The sequence below is a fragment of the Maylandia zebra genome, linkage group LG7 (genome assembly GCF_041146795.1).
Source record: "Maylandia zebra isolate NMK-2024a linkage group LG7, Mzebra_GT3a, whole genome shotgun sequence".
Classification (NCBI taxonomy): domain Eukaryota; kingdom Metazoa; phylum Chordata; class Actinopteri; order Cichliformes; family Cichlidae; genus Maylandia; species Maylandia zebra.
In genome coordinates, this window is record NC_135173.1 from 46529261 (window position 1) to 46553241 (window position 23981).

The following is a 23981-nucleotide window of genomic DNA, read 5'->3' on the forward strand; positions in this document are numbered from 1 at the left end:
ATGTTCCATTTTGAAATCAAATAATCTTCCGTGTGATTTGGGTGGTTTTGCATATTTTTTAACCACAAATTGAATTTTACATATAGCACATAGGCTTTCATATAACTGACGCAACCCATATTTATACTTGATACTTATTATAATCTCATAGATGTCTTGTATTTATTTATTCAAGCTTTACCCCCTGGGTTGCATGAAACATTTCAATTCGTTGTACATTCTGTACGTATTGCAGAAGTAAGAGAAAAGTGGAATTTGACTTTGACTGCACTTGCAAAACGAATTAAAAATAAAATATACTGGAAATGACTTCAGTTTTTGCCTTTGAGAGTTTTTATCCCCACTTCCTGCCTGATGTTGAGACTGATCTCAACATGACTGTGACCCACTAAATGCAGGTAATAGATTACAAATTGACTGATGTATTGACAGTTATTTTTATTGTGTCTTCCTACTGTTATTTTATCTGTGCTGTGATTTTGTTCTTGAAGTCCTTGTAAGGTGTCCTTGAGTGTGGTGAAAGGCACCTATATATAAATTCGATTATTGTTATTAATATTAAATAAAAAGTATCAGCATTTTATGGTTTGCAATCTTCACAAAATGTCTCAATTTTGATTTGCCCTTTTAAATAAGATTAAACATTTTTACAAGGGTGATGAAATCATAATCCTTTTTGTGCATGGTTTTATTTGATTTTTGTATCCACAGCGGAGTAGTTTTGTGAATTAGCCCTGCTCCGGAACACATGTGAAAAAATTCAAAATACTGTTTGTATGTAGGCTGGTTTATGAGATATTTTAAAGACTAATGTCTATATTATATATTACTTTCATCTGTTACCTGTCTAATACAGCTATTAATGGGCTTGTTTAAATAATCTTTGATGTCTTTGACACTATCTTTGAAACTATAGGCACTCTTTTCTTGCTTAAATTATTCTCCTAGCTTTCCTCAAGGAAAACCAAAGCCAAATGTCATTCCCATCATATGTAATGATATCTTGAGGCAGATTATAAGCGTCGCCTGGAGTGCTGCTGTGTTCAAAGTTCTGTAGAAAAGAGTGTCGCAAAATTGCAAACTGAGTGCAAAGCAGACAATGAGCATTCAGTTTCGGCATGCTTGGTAAACAAATTAGTGTCATAGTGTGAATGCTTTCAGAAAGACGGCTTCAATAATCACTGTTTAAGCATTCGGGAAAAAAATCTGTCTGACTAGTGGGAGGTGTTTAATCTAACAGGTGCACACTGATAAAACAGAACACGGCATAAACTTCAGTCTGGAAAATAAAAAGAAAAGCAGAAATGAGAAATTATGCACATAATTTATTTTCATTTTCATTCAACATCGCAATGCAAAAAGGAACACTGCAAAGCAGAGTTGTATTGAATGTAGGATCGCTTACTGGTCTTTGCTAATACACATAAATAACTTTTAATTAATAACATGAGTATTACAATAAACATTACAATATAAATGCCTAAATTTAGAATATTAACAGTCCTTTGTTACACATGTACAATCCCATTTTTCCTCTCATGAAACAAATGGAATAGAGACACAGAGATTGGCAAATAGCCATACAGTTTACTCAGATTAATCGAGAAAAACAAAATTCCAAGTATATTTTTGATGGTTAGGACAGTGATAGCCTTAATCCTCCTACATGTCTCAAACACTTAACAAAAATAGTTCGGAAATGAACTTAGATCAGAATCTATTGTAACCCCAAAACCTACTGATGTGAACAACATCAAATCCACATTATTTTAGAATTGAATAGCTTGAGAAACAAGAAGTATACTGTAGCTAAGGAGTAAAATACAAATTGCACATGTCATATTCTTTGGAGTTATGATTCACCGCAGTTTGCATATTTGGGCTATTTCATATGTCATACTTAATCCCTCGTAAATTTCAGGAATCCAGTACACCTATAGCATCCCGAAAAGCCATAAAATCTATCAGCAAATAAACAAGGATACATGTAGGCGTTTGGCACATCTTATTATTATTATGTAAACAAAGGAAATCATTTTTAAGTGGATCTGTTTGTTTCTCTGTACAAGAATGTTCAGGTGGCACGAGTCCAGGTATCCTCAGTGGAAAATGTCTCTGCAGGATTTGACTGGTTTGATTGGCCGTGCTGTTACGTTTACACCCAGGAGTCCAGTGGTGGAGGTTTGTTATCCATGAGGCCCACAGCAGGCCTGCCAGCTCTGATGAAGTGCTTTCTTTCACTTATCGCCTAGGCCGATTTGCATGAGAAAAACAAGCCACAAGAAAGAAATCCTTCAAAACAAAATTCTGTAACCAAGTTTCAATCTGCTAATCCTACATGCTGTAGCAGTTACTCTGTTAAATTACAGTAAAATGGCAGATATATTTGTCAGTTTTCAGCTGCAACCGTTTGTTTTGTTTTTTTCAGTGCACTGACTGCATAAAGCACCGTTCACACAAGTAGCCCAGCCCACAGCCCAGAAGGCTTCCAGGCATCACATGACAGAAAGTGCACACGAGAATGCAAATGTCTGGTGCTGAGATCTCAAACATTAGCACGTCTTTAACCTGTCAGCTACCTAATAATAAAAAATAATGTGATATTGGAGTGTGCCAATGTGCAATTACTGCAGACATATTTTATATTGTCACGTGGTCAGCCTCCTGAATGGTCTATGCAAACGGCCGATTGAGCACAAACAGCATTTCAAGGAGTATGAATGTCCATGAAGCTGTGTGTTACATGTGAGAAAGGACAACTATATAAACTATCCTGATGAGATTCTTCCTAAAATGTCCAAAGTGCATTTGTGAAAGTTTCTTACTGTAAAAGAAAAATGACTGCACTGTGCTCTGTTGAATACAAGATTTACTGTAAGGTGCTGTAAACTGGTTGGTTGTCATATATTGTTCCTACTGTAATCTCCATAAACAGTTTATCACAATAAAACTGACTGTGTGCACCTGACTCGAGTAACCTGAATTTATTTTCGTGTCTTTTTTCAAACTATGATGATATATCCTTCTCTTTTTCGCTTTATTAAACATTTCATCAGCTACCCTGAGAATGAGAGCAGGGCTCAAAGACATAACATTCGCATAACTGATTTAATAACTGATTAGTAACTACAGGACTCACATAGTTCTCAAAAAATGGAAAAACCGAACCTGCATCCAGAGCAAGGTTTTAATAATGCTTTTTTCTTTAAAGCATCAGAAAAGCATTAAATGAAAGCATTAAAATGAGTAGAACTTAAACATTTAGGCTTTGTGCACTGTTATCCTGTAAAGATGCACAGCCCAGTATCATTTAAAGCTCTTCTTCGGATGTTAGCTGCCTTTTGTTCTGTTCTCTGTCAGATAGATCAAACTTCAATAACGTTGATGTCGGGGCTCTGGGGTGGCCAATCCACGACTGATAGGGTGTCATTGTTGTTGTTTTTCTATGCACGTATGTGTTTTTACTGCGTTGCGAGTGTGTTGGCTAGATGAAACCGAAATTTCCAATTCAGAGTTGAGACTCCATAACTTCTGTTTCCACTGACTTTCAGGCAACTGTTTCTGTTTCCCCAACTACTTTTCTGTAGTTGGGAAATACTTCATTGTTTCCCTTCCTTAAGAAAAGCATCCTGACAGTTATCCTTCCATAGAGACCATTTCTGATGAAGGGCCAAATAAAAACCTTGTGAAAATGGTCAGGTACAAGGACTGGACTAGAAACGAGTGAGAAAGCAGCCAATGTCCAAAGAAAAACTATGAAGGCCCTTCGGAAAGCCCAGAGAACTATTGCTCAAGACCCCTGTGGCTCTTTGGAAGCAAAATATAATGAAATTAACAGGTTACTCAAGACTTCTGCACAATACTACATCTATTTAGCACCAGAAGGGTCCAAGCAAAGTCAGTGTTAAATGTTAAAAAGCCGGATTACCTGAAGAGTGTCTCTTTCCACAACAATGGGCGCCTTTCCATCTCCAATTCTATCATTTGGCTCCAAACTTGAATAAACATCTGCAAGAGAAAAATCCTATTATATCAATAGTATCATTTCTTGAAACTGATACTGATCAGCTTCGTTTTGCATCTCCAGTGACAGCTGTAATCATTATGGTGCTGTGAGCATTACAATAACACCATCTATCCATTTTATTCCACTCCAGGGTCACTGAGGGGCTCGAGCCTCTCCCAGTAGTAACAAGGACAAGGCTATTACACAAACACTAGAATTTAACCTCACCTTAGACATTTTGGGGGCCACTAAAGTGAAGATAATTGCACACTTAGACATGATGATGTGATAATAAGAGTTTATGAGTAGCCTAAAAATCTATAACCATTAATCAGACACGTTTTCAGTCAGTGTGTGGCAGTCTTAATCTAAAAAATCCCATCTTAAATGCATAAATCTTCACTCAACAGGATTTTTTTACTAATAAGCAATTAAGATAAACTATATTCATGTCAATTTCTATGCATGTTATTCATTTATTTAGTATGTGTTTGGGGGGGGGGGGGCACATACACGCTAAAAGGTGTGTAACTTTTACCTTACAAATTTGCTTTGTGCCATTTAAAACCAAAAAGCTCAGAGAAAAACATTTAAATGCAATCATTCACTGAGAAGATTGCCCAAAATCCTCCACCCTTCACCAACCCCTAAAGGATGTTTAAGTGGTGTTTATGTTTTGCAAAACAGCCCTGAGAGAGAACAGAGTAAACCTGTTTAAGGGGAAGCTAGAGGTCGCTCTTGACGTGGGAAAGTGGGTGTCCTTCTGAAATCAAATGTGACTGGTGATGCATGAGCCTGTCCTGCCTCCAGGAGAGACTGTTCAGGCTAATAAGCCGAGTCTGTGCACTGATAACCTTGGCGGCACATCACTGGTTTGGGGGCAGTGTTTAAGAAGAATGTAGTCCAGGACTGCGAATGTTATGTCTTTGTCCGTGACATGAGAAGAACCTCAGTGTGTTTGACAGCTTTTTTACTCCCAGAGCTAGAGGACACTTTTCTCATTTAGATGATGATTTAATAAAAATTCACTGAAGGAATGCACGCTGCAATTTTCTGACCTTGAGTTTTGTCCATGAGAGGCAAAGTGATGTCATCACTTCCTTGCTTTCCGCTCTTGGGTTTTTTTGGCACTCCGGTAGTTGTGGGCTTTGAAGGACGACAAACGTAACATTACTGGATGACAGATGGTTTGCTTTTTGTGATGTTCTAATTTTATAAAGTGGCACGACACTGAAATCCTCTGCTAAGTGGCTTAAAGCTTACTATAAACACTGCTTTTCTGCATATAAATCAAGGCCAAAAATACACTCTCAACCTTTCTTTCTTTACTTTTTTTCCACACAGATCTTCTTGTTTCTTCCTTATAACTATTTGGCAGCATGCATTGCCATGTGTAAAAAGGTCTGAATGATCATGCTTGTGATAAAATCAATCTTTTCTTGAAGTTTTAAATTGGCACAAAATCAACACAGATACCTTAAAGTGGCTCTTGTTCCAGCCGGCTTTGTTCAGAGTGTTTCTCAAGTCCTTGTAGGCCCATATTGTCTGAAGCACATGGGAGGCTGCCTTTGTCTCCCGCGCTGATTGGCTGACAACGGATCATATTAGATATTGTATAAAAAAAGCAGAGGAAATCTCTAAGACAGTAACGTCTCAATGATTAAACTCTAAATGCACTGGAACACGGCGAGACGATGCACTGAGGCAGAAGTCTATTACGGCCAATAAAACTACGATGATACTATCTTTTTTCTGTTTTATCTATAAAAATGTTAGTTGATCAGCCTTTTTTTATTATTTAAGCTTATATATTTAAAAATGTGTAGATGTATAAGATTCGGTTTTTAACCTTGACTTATTGATGGCCACCAGCTTCTGCACAGCATGACCCTGAATGAGCAGCCGCGCGTTCTCTGGGTTATCTGTGATGATCTCGTGAATCGTGTTCAGTATGGACACCACCGTATCCCCCTCGAGATTCTTCGCTGGATGCTGCTGCCCACACGGCAGATTACCGACGAGGTCCCTCAGAGCATAGTTCCCTGCAACCAGAGACAGACAAAGATGAAAATGTTAGCTCGGCTATGCGAATAGAGCCAAACGTATACAGGCGTTAGAAACCTGTACCTATTAAATCTTTGTTTCTTCTGTCCATAGCCAGGTTGCGAAGAGCAATGGCCACAGCTCGCACAGCTTTGTCCACGTCTGAGCGCAGGAGCTCGACCAGAATAGGCAGACCTTTCTCTTTTCTCACTGTCGCCCGGATATAGCTGGACCACTTCAGATGGAAACACAGAAATGAAAAATAGCAGAGGGAAGACGTCGTGGTTTTTGATTGTTTGGTCAGTCTTAATTCTTAGCCCTCATAAACATGAAGCAATATTTTCCAGTGAAATTCCACTGAAATATAAAAAATAAATGTTTGTTTATTCAAATAATGACTGAATAAGGAAAATATGCTTGGTATAAACTGAATGGGTTTAACCAGATTTTTAAGTGTATAAATTTTGAAACTGTAAGGTAGAATACAGCTTTGGCTGCTCCCTTCACAAGGGGGTCACCACAGCGGGTAGCTCCACATACATGATTTGGCAAATGTTTTACACTGGATGCCCTTCCTGAAGGGATTTGCATCTCCAGCTGGGATCAACATGGTTAGGCGAATGTGCCAACCACTACACTGGTAAAATCTAAAAATAAATACATAAATGAATAAGAAATCCAATTATGCACTTTTATCTGCTCTCTTTTGACATGATTAGCTGTAAAAAAAAAAAAAAAAAAAAGTCATTTTATTTTTGGAGCGGCCTTCTTCTTAAATGGTAGTGACATTCATGGTGCACTATATGTTACAAAGCACATTAGTTAGAAGACCTATGGACCCACTTGGGGGGGGGGGGGGGACACAGCGGCAAAAGCTATTTTGGATGCCGATGACACGGTCAGACTAGAGAGTAAGCTGCGTAATGATGTCGCCTGAAAAAACAAAGCCAACCAGTCAAGAAAAGAAAGCTTCGCATATTCCCAAGGAAGGACTTGAAGAGGTTGTCTCTTTTGATTGTGATTGCTGCAGTGATTGGAATAGAGGGTAAATCGATCGCTCCAGTTTAATTCACTTACGGTATTTCTTTAGGATAGAACTTTATTTTAAGCATCTTCTTCTCTTCTCCTAATACACGTGCATTTATTTAGTGACTTTGTAATCTTACTGACCACTCAAAGCATTTCAGACAGCAAGTCACGTTTGAAGCATTACAGTCACGCAGTACTTCATCTAACCCAGATCCACAGCACACAAATCAACCTAACATGCATGTCTTTGGAGCATGCACAATGGAGAGCAAACTCCACACAGAAAGGTTCCAGCTGGGATATGAACCAAGAGCTGTCTTGCTGCGAAGCGACAGTGCCAACCTCTTCAACACCCCTTTTTAAGGCTCTTCTTTAGCTATATTCTTTATAGCTTCTCTATAACAATAGAGAGTATAATCAAAGCAAGTGTCACATTAAAACTGCATTCATTTAAAGTTTAAACACTTCACAACAGCAACCCAGGTAGTTGTGCGTATAAGAGATAACTCTTCTATCTACTCACAGCCCAGTGTCCCGCAGCGAGGTTCTGCAGCGCTCCTGCAGCTGCCTCCAGGGTGTTGTGGTTGTGACTGCAGGTGAGAAGAGAGAGGTAAAGCCTCACCACCTCCGGCTGGTACAGCAGCTCCAACCCTTGAACACAAAGTCAGAGAAATATTACTCTAAAAAACAAAAAGAAGAAGAAGATCCTAAACCAGTTTGCAAATATATGTTTGTGTTCAAGACGTTTGTCTATGTAGGTCAGTTCAGGTCAGCAGGTTGGTAGGTCAGGGGCTAAATATATATTGTTTAATGGAAGAGTGTGGTAGAAAATTACTACTCCAGCTGACTCCCTACTGCAGAGACTTTTTTTTCTGTACTAAGCCAGGGGAGCGGAGGCTGCTGGATGCCTGACAAGTATAATAAAGCTGACCCTGAACCATAACATGCTTGTCATTCTGATTTGCATTCACAGACTGCAGCGTGGGAGGCATAAGCTGTTCTCTGATCTCTTTCCTAATGACAGCCAGATCCACATATACAGTATTCAAGCATACGGTACAATAGCGATTTCTGTTCTTTTCTCTTTTTTTTATCTTATACAATACCACATAAAGACATGTGGGTCATCCAGTGTTTTGAGCAAACGCCAGATAAAACGTTCAGTCTTTGAGTTGATGGGCTATTTTGTTTTAGTAATGAAATTTTCTACAAGTGGCAAAGGTGCTGATGTGTGGCTTTGCATTTCAATGAATTCTCTTTGAGGCCATGCCAAAATCATGCTCGCACAGCAAATAATGTAACGCAGAAAGCAGGTACTGATGACTGATAATAATGATAGACAGTGGAAGTCCTTCTCAATACAGTTACCTTTCAGCTATTTACAGTAAGCCTGATGCAAAGGTACTCTACTTTTGTTGTATTTAAAGTGCAGTGTGAGGCTTATTACTGTATTATTGGATACCTTTCATTAGCTCTGTACATTTTGGCAAATCCAATGTACTGTATTTTCTGTCCATAAATCCATTTTTCCAACCTGCACATCACAGATACACACATGCACACAAACACCGGTTTTTAGTCAGAGATAATGTCAACAAATTGATCATGGTATCACAACATCACCGCTACGGAAAGATTCTGGAGGAATAAGCAGACTGACCTTGATTGAACCACTCTTCTGATTAATGTGATTTGAAGGGAAAGAAGAAAGAACAATGTCAGAACAATGTAATTATGCCGCAAAAACGGACACATCAGCAGAAAACACATGGCTCCTCCGTGTAGCGAGACACTGAGCAACTCATCAGGCTAATGTTTTGCTCACAGGGGTATTTGTCAGCTTTAGCATTGCTGAGAACCATAAAACTTTAAATCACTGTTAACTCAAACCCTAATGGTTCCCCATTAAGTTGTTTCCTTCTCCACAGAGTGCTGCAGCCTATTAATTCTCAGCAACATGTCTAATTTTTATTTAGGTATATAATGTTAAAAATAATGGTCCAGCCTTTGCTGTCCTTATTGTTGCATCAGTGGCATGGTGCAAAAATTGCATAACTGATGTAACAAAACATATCTAGGCGTTTTCCAATTTCTGAACCTTGCATTCCAGCCAAAAAGTAAAATCTATTATCAGCTCCTCTGTCTGCAGGAATATGAAATATTCAGACTCTGAGAGGCATAAAGGGATAATAAAGAAATGTGAGGCCTAACAGCAAAAAAGGCAAAACGAACGATCTGGTCAGAGATTACAGCTGTAAAGTGTGAACAAACAAAATGTATCCCGCTGAATATTAGTACAGAAAATGTGTGCCAAGCACTGAAAAGGGAGGAAGAAGAGAATAAACATTTTGATAGTAAACTGTCCATCCCTCATAAAATTACTGCGGATATGTTTTAGACATTTTCACCTTGTATACAGCATATAGAGTCCTAGTTTTGAGTCACACATGCTATGATGTATCTTACCAACCTTTGGGTCTTTTTCCTGAAAAACAGTCCGTTTCATTTTTCTTTGGATGCCCGATGGATCTCATGAGATGATTTCCGTGGGGCTCCTGAAATCGCTCCACTCCGGGTATTTCTTTGTGAACGTGATAGGACAGGTTCCGAAGGATGCAGACGCAGTTCTCCACCGACTACGTGAAGAGCAGTGATGAAAGATTGCAGTTTAAAAAAGGATGTATAGAAAAATAATTCTTTAAATACCACATCAGAGACATTAGATTAGAGTCTCCTTATAAAAAGGAGAATTTTGAGAAAATCTCAAGAGCTTTGAAGAACCTCATCCATACCTAGATTTGATGACGTTTAATAACCGTCTGAATCTGGTGCTGTTTCCAATATTAACTTAAATTTGAGACTAAAGCAACTTGACTTTCAGTGGATTTTCTATTTCAAGTACTTTATAGTTAAAGTACTTCAATAAATATACTCACAAACCATCCCTAAACTCTAAAAGACAGAACATTTAAAAAAAATAAAATAAAAGCAGAACTTCCACTTAAACAGTAAGAGAGACTAAACACGGGTTTAATTAGAAAGACAGACACTAATAAAGCATTTTTTACCCCTAAACAATGAGCTCAAGTAATAAGCCAACATGACCGGGGTTTAAAGATTTTATGCTCCGGTCTCCCAATAGCAGGATCAGAGAAAAAAAAATCTGTGGCCCGGAGCAATACATCCCGATATACCCCATCCATCACCTGTCCACTGACACTGAAACGAACAAACTGAGAGCAACACAAACAGTTTTCCCTAAGTGGAATTTCTACAAACTGTTGTTTAGAGCAGCACTTGAAATCCCCCTTGTTAAGTTTTATGGGCATTTCATAAAGAGGGGTATTTATACCCATGGTGTACTTGTTGTGCTGTGCAGGTTCAAAATAACTCAAAATACTTTACTAACTGTAATAGTCAAGTAGTAGATAAATATTTTATAAATGAACACTATAGATAGCTATGTTTATTCTACTGCTAAAAGTCATGAAAAGTCGTTTTAAAAGGAAAAGGGCATAGAATTTAAAAGTCAAAATTATGCGGCTAAAACTGTACAAAGATTGGGAGAGCTGTGGAAAAAATAGTTCAATATTTAGTTACATTTCTTGGGTACATGGCTGAGACGTTTAGGTTCTGTGTCCAAATGGTGGAGTAAATGTGAAGTTTACCAAACTGGCCCAAGCACTGACAGGTCAGCTGGGTAAAATGAATTGCAACAATACTAAAGGCCATTTTAAATAAGTTTGGAGCATGACTCGTAGTGTTGAAGAGTTACTGAAGTTCATCTGTCGGGCACGTTTGTTGGGCATGTCCAGTACATCTTTTCATCCCAAGAGCGATACAAGCAATTAATCATTCCATCAAGTGACTCCCACAGACCTGTTTGGATTCACAATTATAAGTACCTCACTACTTTGTTAAAGGGTTGATAAACAGTGGTTGATAAAAATGTATATGACTGTATAGTAGAGGTGTAAGTAGCTATAGGGGTTATTAAGGTAAAAAACTATATGGTGTATAAACATGCAGTCAGTGATAATGTCACAAATATGCAGCTACACTGTTGTATATTAGGAGTCACCAGCATCACCAGTTATGATGTCACAATTTTAAGCATGGTTACATTTCTCTGCAGCTTTGAGAAATAATTGTCATCATTAGAAGCTACATTTAGATTTTTATTTATTCTTAAACTTGAAATAAGAGTAGTGACTGCAGCGACCTTATTGTCTGTGTCCTTGTTGACAACAGCTGACTGAAGGGCATGAAGGAGCGCAGCCACCAACCCCTCACACTCTCTCAGTCTCTGTCGAGCCTCGGCCCCATCTGAGCTGACGTTCCTGCAGAAACAACTTTGTTTGCAAAGCTGCACAAACTCCATCACAAGTGAGCTTTTACCGGCTGTTTGTCATATGTTCCACAACGGCCGGCAGGGTTACCTCAGACACCCAGAGGTGTTCTTGAAGACTGTGGTCCACTCGGCGCTCTGCAGTTTCGAGGGGTCTACTAAGTCTCTCTTCCAGCCTGAGTGTGGGATGATGATTTCATCAGTCAGTGTTTGAAGTCCGTGGTTGATTACCATCATCTTTAGTGGCTCGTGTGATGAGAGGTTCCACAGGGTGCCTGCAGTGATAGAATACAATTATGAATAAAGAATAAAGTTGAAGAAGTAGCTTTAAAAAAAATCAGCAATACCTGTCACTAACTCTTTGACCTCCATGCTGCTGGTCTTCCTCAACAGCCTAACTAAAGCTTGGATTCCATCACAGTTCTTGATGGCCATCTTATTATTGTGGTCTTTCCCGAAAGATATGTTGCGCAGTGCACCGCAGGCCTTGCGGTGGACTTCTGCCTTAGGATGGTCTAATAGTCCCACCAGAATTGGCACTCCATTCAGGTGGCGGACCTCTTGCTTTATTCGGTCATTCTCATAACACAGGTGCTGCAGATAGGCTGCTGCGTTGGACTTGACCGGGTCCATTGGGTGGCTGAGCATGGAGATCACCTCATGCAGGTTGGGATCTCTCCAACGCGGGTCTCTTCGGATACTGTCCAGGCTGACCATGCTGCTTCGTTTGTGGGGTAACTGCAGGGTCTGCGCTCGACACATGGCCTGAAAGAAAGGATTCAGGTTCCCCTCCAGCTGTGCCATGAAGGCGTCGTCGTAGCCACTTCTATAGAGACAGATTTACACACACACATTCATGTGTGTATCAGGATTGATAAAAAATACATCTCATTTATCAAGTCATCTGGAACATGTGTTTACTTCCTTGCTAAAAGTGGAGATTATTAATAAGCGTTTTTTTAGCTAGTACCAGTACCAAAATTAGCCAGTAGCTGCTTACCTCTTCCTCTGTAGCTTAATAAACAATGTGCCTAAATTTGCTTGTGCCTTTTGATTGTGTAGTGGTCACAAATTTAAAACTTTAGCTTTTTTTTTTCATCTTTGAACAAAAGCCAGGTTATCTCTTTGCTCCTGCATACAGAATTTATGCTTAGCTATGCTAACAATCACATAGCTTCAGACTCATAGTACTGTATGTGAGGTGCCATCTTTCGTCTGCATATTCTCAACAAGAAAGTGAACCATTTCCCAAAAAGTATCATATTCTTTAAAATTCAACAGCCTTAATTAAGCAGATTCACATTACAATCACTGTGTCTAATAGATTGAGCTTCAGTAAATTTACAAGTGTTGTATCTTTGGTAAACAGTTCTGTCTGTCTGCGCGAGCGAAGGAAAAGCTTCTGGCAGCCAATAACAGGTGAAACCTCCTTATTTATCAACTTTGCAGCAGGCTGCCATCACCGATTGATACCAGCTGCTACTTAACTGCTGTCCATCTGTCTTTCTATTATCCAGGCTGACTCGAGACTGGAGCAAAGACAGAATCTGGATGTTTGTGCAGGTAAATAATTTAGTATATAGTATTATCATTGATAAAAGATTAGACGTACATATTTAAAATGTTAGGTTGTGAGATTTATAATATTTTTTTCGGAAATTGTCAGGAATTTTTCTAGAAAACGTGTCAATAACCTTTTGCTTTAATCATGCTAGAAAAACTAATCAGTTGTAGTGTGGATATATGCTTGCTATGAATGTCAAAGGTCAACTGGCTTTTCAGATTAGCTTCAGTTTGTAGAGGCCATTTGTAAAAGGTGAACTCTTTACCAGAGACCTTCTTGATATTTCAATAAACCAAACTGCTCCTTCACCTCCGACTAGCCCCTCCTCAAAACACACACATAAATTGCCCTAAATAAACTCACTCCACACCAAACCCGCTCAACTGCTTCACTTAAGAATGTCCTGTTAAATCTTCACCTCTATAGTGTAGAGACTGACTGACAAACCAACACGAACATATTACAAATTACAAATTCTCCCCTCAAATTATCTACATAAGGACTGATCTGTATTTGTCCCCATCTGTAGGCCACAATGCAAAAATAGAAACACACTGTGGGATCCGTAACATGTCATCTAATGTATCATTACCTACCTGGTTCTCGAGGGCTCCCTGAGAAGCTCCATGGTGGTGATTGGCCTAAACTGGTGGATTCCCCCCAGTGTTGGGTAATTTAGAGGTGGGTGGTTGGTCTTCATATCCACAGGGTTTTCTCCCCGTTCACTGTGGCCGTCCTGTTCTGGCTGGCTGCTCAGGCCTGCAGAGGCGTAGCTGTCTCTGAGGAAGGGTAAGGTGTAGTGAGCCCCTGACTGGAAGTTTTTGGCGGACCAGTAGCCATGGAGGTTAATTCGGGACAGGCTTCCATATCCTGCACATAAGTCACCACCGATACCTCTGTAGGCATCAGGTAGGGCGTACACTGCGCTCTGACTGTCTGGGTTAGCTGACTGAGGCTCAGAAGGCTGCACTATCAGCTGGGGTTGTGGGGGTGCCATGGTAGTGCTGATGGTTGTTGTGGTTGGTGTAACAGCCTCAGAGGGCTGAGTGCTTGTTTCAGGAGTAGGTTGTTCAGTGGTAGCGTCATCTCGAACCACTGATGGTGATGTGAGATCAGGTGAGGCTGATGTCTGCAGGTTCTCCTGCTGTATCTCTGTAGATTCTTGGGTCTCACTCGTGGCCTTTTCACCCTCTTGTTCCACAGCCTTGGACTCCTACAAAGATAGACGCGGCTGTTATCCCAGTCTTTTCAGAATCTGTGTTAATCTTCCCACTTTTCTCTCTTTCCTTTTAATCCCAGAAAACTGATGTTTACAGTGACATCGGGAGGTATTTGGTCTGGATGTACTGCAGTTGCACAAAATTGTTTCTGTTACCTGCAGTGTGTTAATCATTTTGTTTTTAACTCTACGGCATATCCCATTTCTTATAGTGATGATCAATCATCATCTTTTTAGCACATCCCTGGCTTAGTGAGCCTACAGTAAATAATGACTTCTTTGTTTCTGCCAAAGGATAATGAATTCCCCTTATTTGAAAATGAGTTCAGATTGGAATCCAGCAAAAGAAGTTGAGGCCCAGCCACTGTTTGGAAGCAGAGTCAATTGCTGGAAATTTAATTGTCTGGTGTAGTAAATTGATTTTTACTTTAACTCTTGGATTGTACAGTGTACGATAACTTATTGTCAAATTAAACTAACCATATTCAATTCAATGACCAATGATTAATACACCTTTTAAGTCTGTGGACTTGCCAATCAATCAAAATCTACATTAACAAGGTGCATTAAGTTACCAGGTGGTGGCAAAGTGTGACCTTAAAGTCATTAACCTCAGTGTCTGTCTGCTGTGGGGTGTCGGTTTCTGTGGAGCTTTCATTGGTCGAGGTCATCACAGAGGCAATGGAAGTGGGCGTGTCCAGTTCGTCACTGGCTGATGGGTTATCCAGAGCTCCTTCTTTGGCTTCCTGGGACAAAGACAGTGGAGGAGGCCCCTCTGCACTCTGCTCCTAAATAATTTAAAAAAAAGAACCACGTAAAGCTTTGTCAGTGATCACATTAATGGTGTGTATTGTGTACAACCCGACCCAATCAATTAGTCAGCGTTACTAGGAAATGCATTGATTAATATGAAAAATGGGGGAAAAATACATAACATTATTCAGAAAAAGTAATTTAGAATAGGTTTTGTGAAACAGTTTGTCCAGCAGCACATGCAGCAGTGTATCAACACAGCTGAGCAGATGATGGTGGGGAGCCAGGCAGTGGCTGTTTTATGAATTGTTAAACAATTGCCCATCATTTTGCTTTGTCACTATACTAACTATAGCGCATTCTATCTTTATATATAGTTGTGGTCAAAAGCTTAAATACACTCATCATAGACAAATGTCATGCTAAAAAAACAAGAATTAAGTGCAGAAGTTTCTGTGGAATCCATAAAGCTTAAAATCATACATACTTGCCAATCAATCAAAAGTATGTACTACAGTGCAACTGTAGTACATCCAGACCAAATTGTCCTTAATAAGTTGCACTTCAACCAGATGCTTTTGGCAGCTAACGACAAGCTTCTGGGATCGTTCTAGGTGGATGTTTGATCACTCTCTTCTTGGCAGAATTGTGTTAGAATTCATTTACAGTGGGGCAAAAAAGTATTTAGTCAGCCACCGATTGTGCAAGTTCCCCCACTTGCTTTTAAGATAATTAAGTGCGACAGTGGTGCACTGGTTAGCACTACACACTACCTAATTTGAAATGTGACTCTATTGAAACATCAACCACCAGCATGATACAGTGGGGCAAAAAAGTATTTAGTCAGCCACCAATTGTGCAAGTTCCCCCACTTAAAATGATGACAGAGGTCAGTAATTTGCACCAGAGGTACACTTCAACTGTGAGAGACAGAATGTGAAAAAAAAATCCATGAATCCACATGGTAGGATTTGTAAAGAATTTATTCGTAAATCAGGGTGGAAAATAAGTATTTGGTCACCTCAAACAAGGAAAATCTCTGGCTCTCACAGACCTGTAACGTCTTCTGTAAGAAGCTTTTCTGTCCCCCACTCGTTACCTGTATGAATGGCACCTGTTTGAACTCATCATCTGTATAAAAGACACCTGTCCACAGCCTCAAACAGTCAGACTCCAAACTCCGCCATGGCCAAGACCAAAGAGCTTTCGAAGGACACCAGGAAAAGTATTGTAGACCTGCACCAGACTGGGAAGAGTGAATCTACAATAGGCAAGCAGCTTGGTGTGAAAAAAATCAACTGTGGGAGCAATCATCAGAAAATGGAAGACATACAAGACCACTGATAATCTCCCTCGATCTGGGGCTCCACGCAAGATCTCATCCCGTGGGGTCAAAATGATCATGAGAATGGTGAGCAAAGATCCCAGAACCACACGGGGGGACCTGGTGAATGACCTGCAGAGAGCTGGGACCAAAGTAACAAAGGTCACCATCAGTAACACACTACAACGGCAGGGAATCAAATCCCGCAGTGCCAGACGTGTTCCGCTGCTGAAGCCAGTGCATGTCCAGGCCCGTCTGAAGTTTGCCAGAGAGCACATGGATGATACAGCAGAGGATTGGGAGAATGTCATGTGGTCAGATGAAACCAAAGTAGAACTTTTTGGTATAAACTCAACTCGTCGTGTTTGGAGGAAGAAGAATACTGAGTTGCATCCCAAGAACACCATACCTACTGTGAAGCATGGGGGTGGAAACATCATGCTATGGGGCTGTTTTTCTGCCAAGGGGACAGGACGACTGATCCGTGTTAAGGACAGAATGAATGGGGCCATGTATCGTGAGATTTTGAGCCAAAACCTCCTTCCATCAGTGAGAACTTTGAAGATGAAACGAGGCTGGGTCTTCCAACATGACAATGATCCAAAACACACCGCCCGGGCAACAAAGGAGTGGCTCCGTAAGAAGCATTTGAAAGTCCTGGAGTGGCCTAGCCAGTCTCCAGACCTCAACCCCATAGAAAATCTGTGGCGGGAGTTGAAAGTCCGTGTTGCTCGGCGACAGCCCCAAAACATCACTGCTCTCGAGAAGATCTGCATGGAGGAATGGGCCAAAATACCAGCTACTCTGTGTGCAAACCTGGTAAAGATCCTGTTTTGGATTATGTGCTGGAGTTTATAGTTTGTTTGTTTTTTTGGAAGGTTATATTTTGGTTCTTGAGTTCTAATTATCATGTCTTTCCTATGTCTTTTTGTCAGCTCTCCATCTTTAATCACTTGGTGTTTAGTACTTACTGTGGTTGGGTCCCTGGGCCTAGGACCCAGTGTTTTCAATGTTATCTTGTTTGTGCATTTCCTGTCTTATCTTTATATTGCTGTACCACCTGATTCTGTTCACCTGTGTCTTCTTTTTCTCATCTGTGTCTTCTCTCCCTAATTACCTTGTGTGTGTATATAAGCCCTCAGTTTTCCTTAGTTCCTTGTCGTGTCATACTGTTGTGTGTCCTCCACATCATTATTCCAATATCTGGACTCTAGCCATGTGAATTTCCTGCCTCAGCCCCAATAAAAGCTCCACTTTGTTTTAGTTAAGTCCTCGAAGTCTGCTTTCTCCACCTTCACACTCCTTATGACAGGTTGAGGTCAAGACTTTGACAAGGCTATTCCAGAGCTTTATGCTAACCTGCTCTATCTATTCCAAAGCCTGTTTTTTGGGAGGATCGTTTCCTGCTGGAACACCAAACTAAAGTGCTATTAGCTATCTAGCTGTTGGTTTAAGGTGAAGTTGAAGAATTTGGAGATAGTCCTAGTCCACTGGGATCAAAACTGTCCAACAGTATAAGGCTCTCACCACCATGTTTGTCAGCTAGTATCGTGTTTTTAGGTTTGAAAGCTTCATCTGTACTCCTCCAAATATACGTCTTGTCAAATAGCTCATCCATTGTCTCTTGACCATAAAACTTCACTTGAGTCTTGGCTATTCCTGAACATCTAACCAATTTCCTTAGATGGGTCTTCTTCCAGACCTTGGGAAAGTGGTGACACATCCAAATGTTTTAAGTACAATTGTCTGCACTAACGATCTTGGAATAAGCAGTTTTTTAGAAATGGCTCCTTCCTAACTTGCATAAATCTCCAGTTTTTCATCTTAGATCTTCACTGAGTTCCTTGGGATTTCTCATTGTTCTGATTATTGGTCAGTCCAGTGAGAGCTATCAAACAAATCATTTTTATGCTGGCAAAGAGAAACTCACTCATGAAAATCATGATCACTAATGAGAATTTAATAAGCCCTGGCCTTGTCCATTTAAAAGACTTAGAACCTTGTGCACTTGTGCAGCCTATTCTTGTATTGTAAAGTGATTAAAGATATGTGCTGTCATTCCACCCTGGAAAAGGAACAACTTGAAGATATCATTTAACACCCCAAATTATCATGACACTCATGCCCATGACGACAGTGTGTAGACGTCTGACCAAAATTCAACCGTATGCATAAGAATATATAGGATATATTTACATATACATATTTGATAGTATATAATTAAATCCAACTGCCTAAAATTGAGAAATATATTGCTGTCCATGCTCTAATGTACATAATTCTTACAATACATTAAAAGGGACATTGCAATTTAGTAAACAACATTATGATAGCATACTGTGTCATTAAAGCAATTGCACATAATAAGGAAGCTGCACTTAATGTTGGGTTGTGAGCAGAGTCAGTGCTGAGAGCTCATCTCCTTTCAATTATCATGTAATTTATGTAATTCAAAACACAAACTGTGAATTCCTGATGAAAAATATACTCACTTTTTAAATTAGACTAATATAAATAATAATAATATAAGTCTGGAGGAAAAAAAACACAACAATCTCTCTGTGTATGAGCTTTTTTGTGAACTGTAATCTAATTGGGCAAAATGTCCACTGGGAAAACAATGACTCAAGCTGGTTCAGGGCAGTTCTGTCCATGATCATGCCCATCATGCACAAAAGAGAGAGAGAGAGAAAGTAAAAGAAACGTAGCGACATAATAAGGAACCCTAAAAGGAAGCCTTATATACATACTAGAGTGCACAATACAGAATCAGTTGGCTTGTTTCTGCCATCTTGTAATCTAATCAAAAATATCTAGAATCCCTGGATATATGCATAATTGCTTTCTTACTTATGTGCACTGGAGTGTGCTTCCATTTGTTTTAGCCGTAATAGGCAATTCCTGAACTTTCACACTCAATTCCTGTTAAAATTGAGAAACTATTCCCCTTATTTAAACTGATAAAGTTATCAGCCAACTTTCTCAGCACTTGTGAAAACTTAAAACATTATGACTTCAGGGAGCTAAATTATCTTTCAATATTAAAAAAATATATATTTGACAGTCATTTTACAAGGAAGCTTTCAAAGACTAAGCAAAGATAGAGTGCTGTGAAAAAGTATTTGCCCTTGATTTCTTAGTTTTTCGCATACTAGTCACACTCAAATGTTTCAGATCATCAGACTATTTTTATTATTAGACAAAGATAACCTGGGGAAACACAATCTAAAGAAACCAAAGAGCCGCTAGGAAACAAAGTCGTGACATCTATCAGTCTAGAAAGCGTTGCAAAGCCATTTCTAAGGCTTTGGGACTTCCCGAACCACCTAATCAAAGCCGTAATCAAAAAAATGGAAAAAACAAGTTGTGAACTTTTCTAGGAGTGGCCAGCCTACCAAAATGACTCCAGGACAGCTCATCCAGGAGGTCACAGAAGAACCCAGAATAACATCTAGGCCTCGCTCACATTGGCTAAGTTCAGAGTTAATGATTCAGCAATAAGAAAGAGACTGAGGAAAAGTGGGATCCATGGAAGAGTTTCAAGGAGAAACCACTGCTGACCAAAAAGATCACAAAGGTTTGTCCCAAATTTTCCAAAAAACATCTTGATGATCCCCAAGACTGATTTGAAAATATTAAAAATAATATACAGTGATGGTCTAGGGCTGTGTTGGTGCTTCAGGATCTGGATAATATACTATAATTGATGGACCCATGAATTTTTCTCTCTACCAGGAAATCCTGAAGGAGAATCACCAGCCATCAGTCCAAGAGCTTACTAAAGTTATTTTAGTCTAATGTTAATTAGACTAAATGTATTCTTAACTATTTTTTCTATGATATTCTGAATCTTGAAAGTGTGAGAAATATGCAGCAAATAAATAAATCAGAAAATGAGGAAGGGGGCAAAAAGCTTTTTTACAGCACTGTATATTTATTACTGCCCCATCTTCGGTGCTTGCAAACTGAAGTGGATGGGATAATGCTGAGTTCCCCAGAATTAAGTATGCATCAGATCAGCTCCACTGGCTGAAACATCATGCAGGTAATACTGGTTCCTCTGTGTTGTTAAAAACTGTATCTACCTTATTCACAATGTGTTAAGTAAGAATTTCTTGAAATGGCCCATTAGCAAAACTCTGAGCAGAGCGACACTGTAATGGCACTGTACGAGTCTCAGACAGTTAATTACTTAAAACAAATCGGTGAAACGTGGTTTAGCATCTCTGAGCCCTGAGCTGTGCTACTGCTCTGGTACAAAATGTGGATATTTCCATAATTTAATCTTGTTTATTTCAGGCAGAAGTTAAATTTCCTCTCCAATTTAACAAAACTGGTTTCATTAAGCAGAGTGGATTAATTATTGAACATCTTGGTCTGAGAAATAACTGGAGGAACTTTTTGACTGTAAACACATTTTCAGCTGACTTTAAACTTCACATTTATTTCAGTATGTGTCTGCAGAAATTTGATTAACGGCTCTGCTCATTGTAATAAATGGCTAATGTACATCCTTGAGTCTTCAAGACCCTCTGAGTGAAGAGTTAAAATTATACAGGCAATAATGAAAGTGCCCAATCAAAACAGTAGAGTACAATTAAAATCTTTTATAATGAAAAAAATCATTCAACTGCATCATCAGTGAACCATCCTCAACAAGTCCTCCGACTAATCGAAATCAATTTTCCCCGTGATCACTCAACGGCACATGCACAATATACTGAGATAAAACAAAATAAACTGTTAAATCTCCCCAAGCTTTCCTCTTTCTGAGGCTGCGGCATTAAACTGAACAAGAGGCGAGAACTAAAACCCACTGCATTAAATCAGGCTGCAGTGAGCAGCTAACTGAATGTGTGGAGAGGGCGAAAGAGAGCCTGATTCGCTTTCAAACACCTCACCTCACAAGAGCCCCTCATATCCATGTGCAAAATGTGTCAGTGGGGAGTGGAGATGAAAGGGTCACCCAGGAGAAACTGGCAGTGAGGGGATGATCCTAGCCTGAACACCTCTGGGGGAGGCTGATTGGATATTGTTAGGCAGCATTAAATGAAGGCCTGGCCAAAAGACAGAAGGGGTACTACTGTCCTCTACAGAAGGCTTGATTAAGGATTTGCAGGATGTTAATAGGCTGGACAGTGGCCTGTGTGCTGTCTCTGTCTGATTCAAGCTCCAGGGAAGGCCAGGCCCCTGTGAGTCAAAGCTCATTTAAATAACTCACTGCACCATCACTAAGTATGCTCGCAGAACCAAATAGGTCAAGATGATGATTCTGAATCCGACTGAGATTTAAAGGGGGAAAAAACGAGTTATAGTATATAGATGTTAGGTGCAGTGGTGCAGGGACAGAATGACATGATTAGAATCTTGTTCCCATCAACTCTCAGAATCGAGGCCAGCAGCAGCAGCAGCACTCAGGGTTTTATTTTGGGAGGAAGAGGCTGATCTAATGCTGACTAAGTTCAGATTTTGGTGACCAGCTCAAGGGCATGACAGACACAAGCCATGATTCAATCTGGTCTCAGGTCTATTTCAAAAAAAGAACAACAGGCATTCTTGATTGCATTTACATGTGAGGGTCAAAGTCATTTAGGAGTGATCAAACTGAGGTATAAATTTGCTTAAACAGACAGCTTGTCTTTATCCGAACGGAGGATTGAAACAGTAATGCTGCCACGGGATAATAAAACATGACATCAGCCTGCTGATGTCAGAAGACATTAGTCACAACTTTGTCACAACTCATCTGCCCTCTACTATCTGTTGAATCAGTGATGCTTAAGCGCAAATGTGCAGAATAATTGCACTGAAATGGCAGACGCTTTAATAAACTCCTCTTATTTGTGGCCAGTTTCCTGCAGAAGGGCCATTATGCAATGCATCATGTTTAAGCTTGATGTAGCCACGCTTCTCTGTTTGAAAGAAATACTGATTCAAAATGACAATCCAGAGTGAAAAAAATGGGGAGAGGAAATTCTTCCTCAACATTTCCATCAGAAGCCAGATTTCACTCCTGATCACAGGCTGATCCTCAAATAGTTAAATGCTGCATGGTCAGATTTAATGTCTCACTGATACAGTACATCATGGCAATGCACTTAGCAGAGTGTGTCCAGCATCACTCCCCCCCCCCCCCCCCCCCCCCCCCCGCCACCCCCCACACCCCTCAAGAGGAACAACCTTTCCTCTTAATGCAATCAGATATGATCCTCCTCATGATATTGCCTACAACAACAAAAAAAAGCATGCATGTTCACACGAGCACACTCACAAACATGCGCACACTTGATGAAGACCTTAGCGTCATGTCCCCATGCACGCAAGGAGACCGCACCGACCAGCAGCGAGAGGTAAGGAGGTGAAGCTACTGATGCCTCTTTCATTCATCATGACAGAGGCAGAATGCAAAGCTGTGGATTGCTACAGTTTTCTCTCTGCAGGAAGAAAAAAAACTGATGGGCCAAAAAAAAAAAAGAGGGAGGGTACAGAGCAAATAGAGCCATTCCACCACACACACTTACCTCTTTCACTTCAGCAGGCATTGCCAAACCTTTTCTGCTTCCCCACAAATGATGAACAAGATGCGTCCCCCAGTGAGACTTCTGTTTCTCTGCCTCTGCTGAATATTGCCTTGACTCTCTTTCAGCATCTGAGGCAGTTCAGACATGAGCAGCCATCCTTCCTCCCTGCTTGCACTAACACACGTCCGCGCGCTCTCTCTCTCTCTCTCTCCCTCTCTCCCTCCCGCTCTCCCTCTCTCTGCCTCTATTACTCTTTCTCTCACAAACACACACTAGACGCACCATGCACACATTTGCTCAACACAGACGTTCCCTCGCATGCGCTCTCTCTCTCACACACACACACACAAATGCACGCACACATGCTCTGAGCGAGAATGAACGCGGGGCTCTCTCTCATTACTGCACTCCTCCTCTGATCTGTACTGCAGTTAATGTGTGTGCTATTAGCGAGGTGCTGAATCAACTGTGTGATGCCGAGCTTAGGTAAGTGCAGAGCCCCGCAATCCCTGTGCTCTCCCCAATATTTTCTGCCAGCTCTGGTCCAAGGAAACACGTGTACACACATGCACTCACACTTACAAGTGTGTATTATGCACACACATGCAGCTACACACCATTCCCTGTGGGCTCACAAGCTGATGCAGCTGGAGCAGAGCAGCCCGCACTAGTTCAGTACTATGTCACCCATGTGCAGCATAACAAGGAACAAGGGGGATTTGAGCAGTGGAGGGATGGTAGCATGGCTAAACACTGCATGCAGCACTGGACAGAGGAACAGGCTCCGTGATTAGTGAACTAAAAGATTAGCTCAGAAAAGTGAAACAAACAAATCAAGCCCCTTTTCACAGCCTATCACTGTCTGCCAGCAAAGCCACCCCATTCTTTACCTGCTCAATTCATTATCATTTAGTTTATATGCCCCCCCCCCCCTCCCCCCCACAAAAAAAAAGAAAAAGCACACTAAAACAGCAGGTGAGGTAAATGCTGCACCTTTTTTAGGTGTCATCGCCATAAAATTTTGAGTTACTCATTGCAGATGTCCTTTGTGAATATCACAGCTGATCTGAGGCATAATCCACCACTCGACTAGATCATGATAAAGTCCTCTGTCTTACTTACTTTCTCAGATGAAAAAAAAAAAAAAGCAGTCCAGGACATCTTCCAATTTTCC

General features: G+C 40.3%; 1 protein-coding gene across 3 annotated transcripts; it reads right to left on the bottom strand.

The window, feature by feature from the left end:
* Positions 1–1313: 1313 nt before the first annotated feature.
* On the bottom strand, positions 1314–23080 carry arvcfa (ARVCF delta catenin family member a). Of its 3 annotated transcripts, none has more exons than XM_004538067.5 (16): positions 22808–23080; positions 14821–14997; positions 13587–14203; positions 11774–12252; positions 11518–11701; positions 11301–11418; positions 9549–9714; positions 8739–8756; positions 8541–8612; positions 7602–7729; positions 6134–6284; positions 5856–6048; positions 5483–5594; positions 5065–5152; positions 3929–4008; positions 1314–2248 (listed from the first exon to the last, which is right to left on the bottom strand). In XM_004538067.5, exons 1-16 carry the CDS (start codon positions 22826–22828, stop codon positions 2156–2158), a joined length of 2697 nt encoding a protein of 898 aa, XP_004538124.1. In that variant the 5' UTR covers positions 22829–23080; the 3' UTR covers positions 1314–2155. The 3 variants fall into 3 exon arrangements, with proteins under 3 accessions (XP_004538124.1, XP_012774421.1, XP_004538125.1); XM_012918967.3 differs by lacking the exon at positions 22808–23080 and adding an exon at positions 22558–22699; XM_004538068.4 differs by lacking the exons at positions 8541–8612; positions 22808–23080 and adding an exon at positions 22558–22698.
* Positions 23081–23981: the final 901 nt, after the last annotated feature.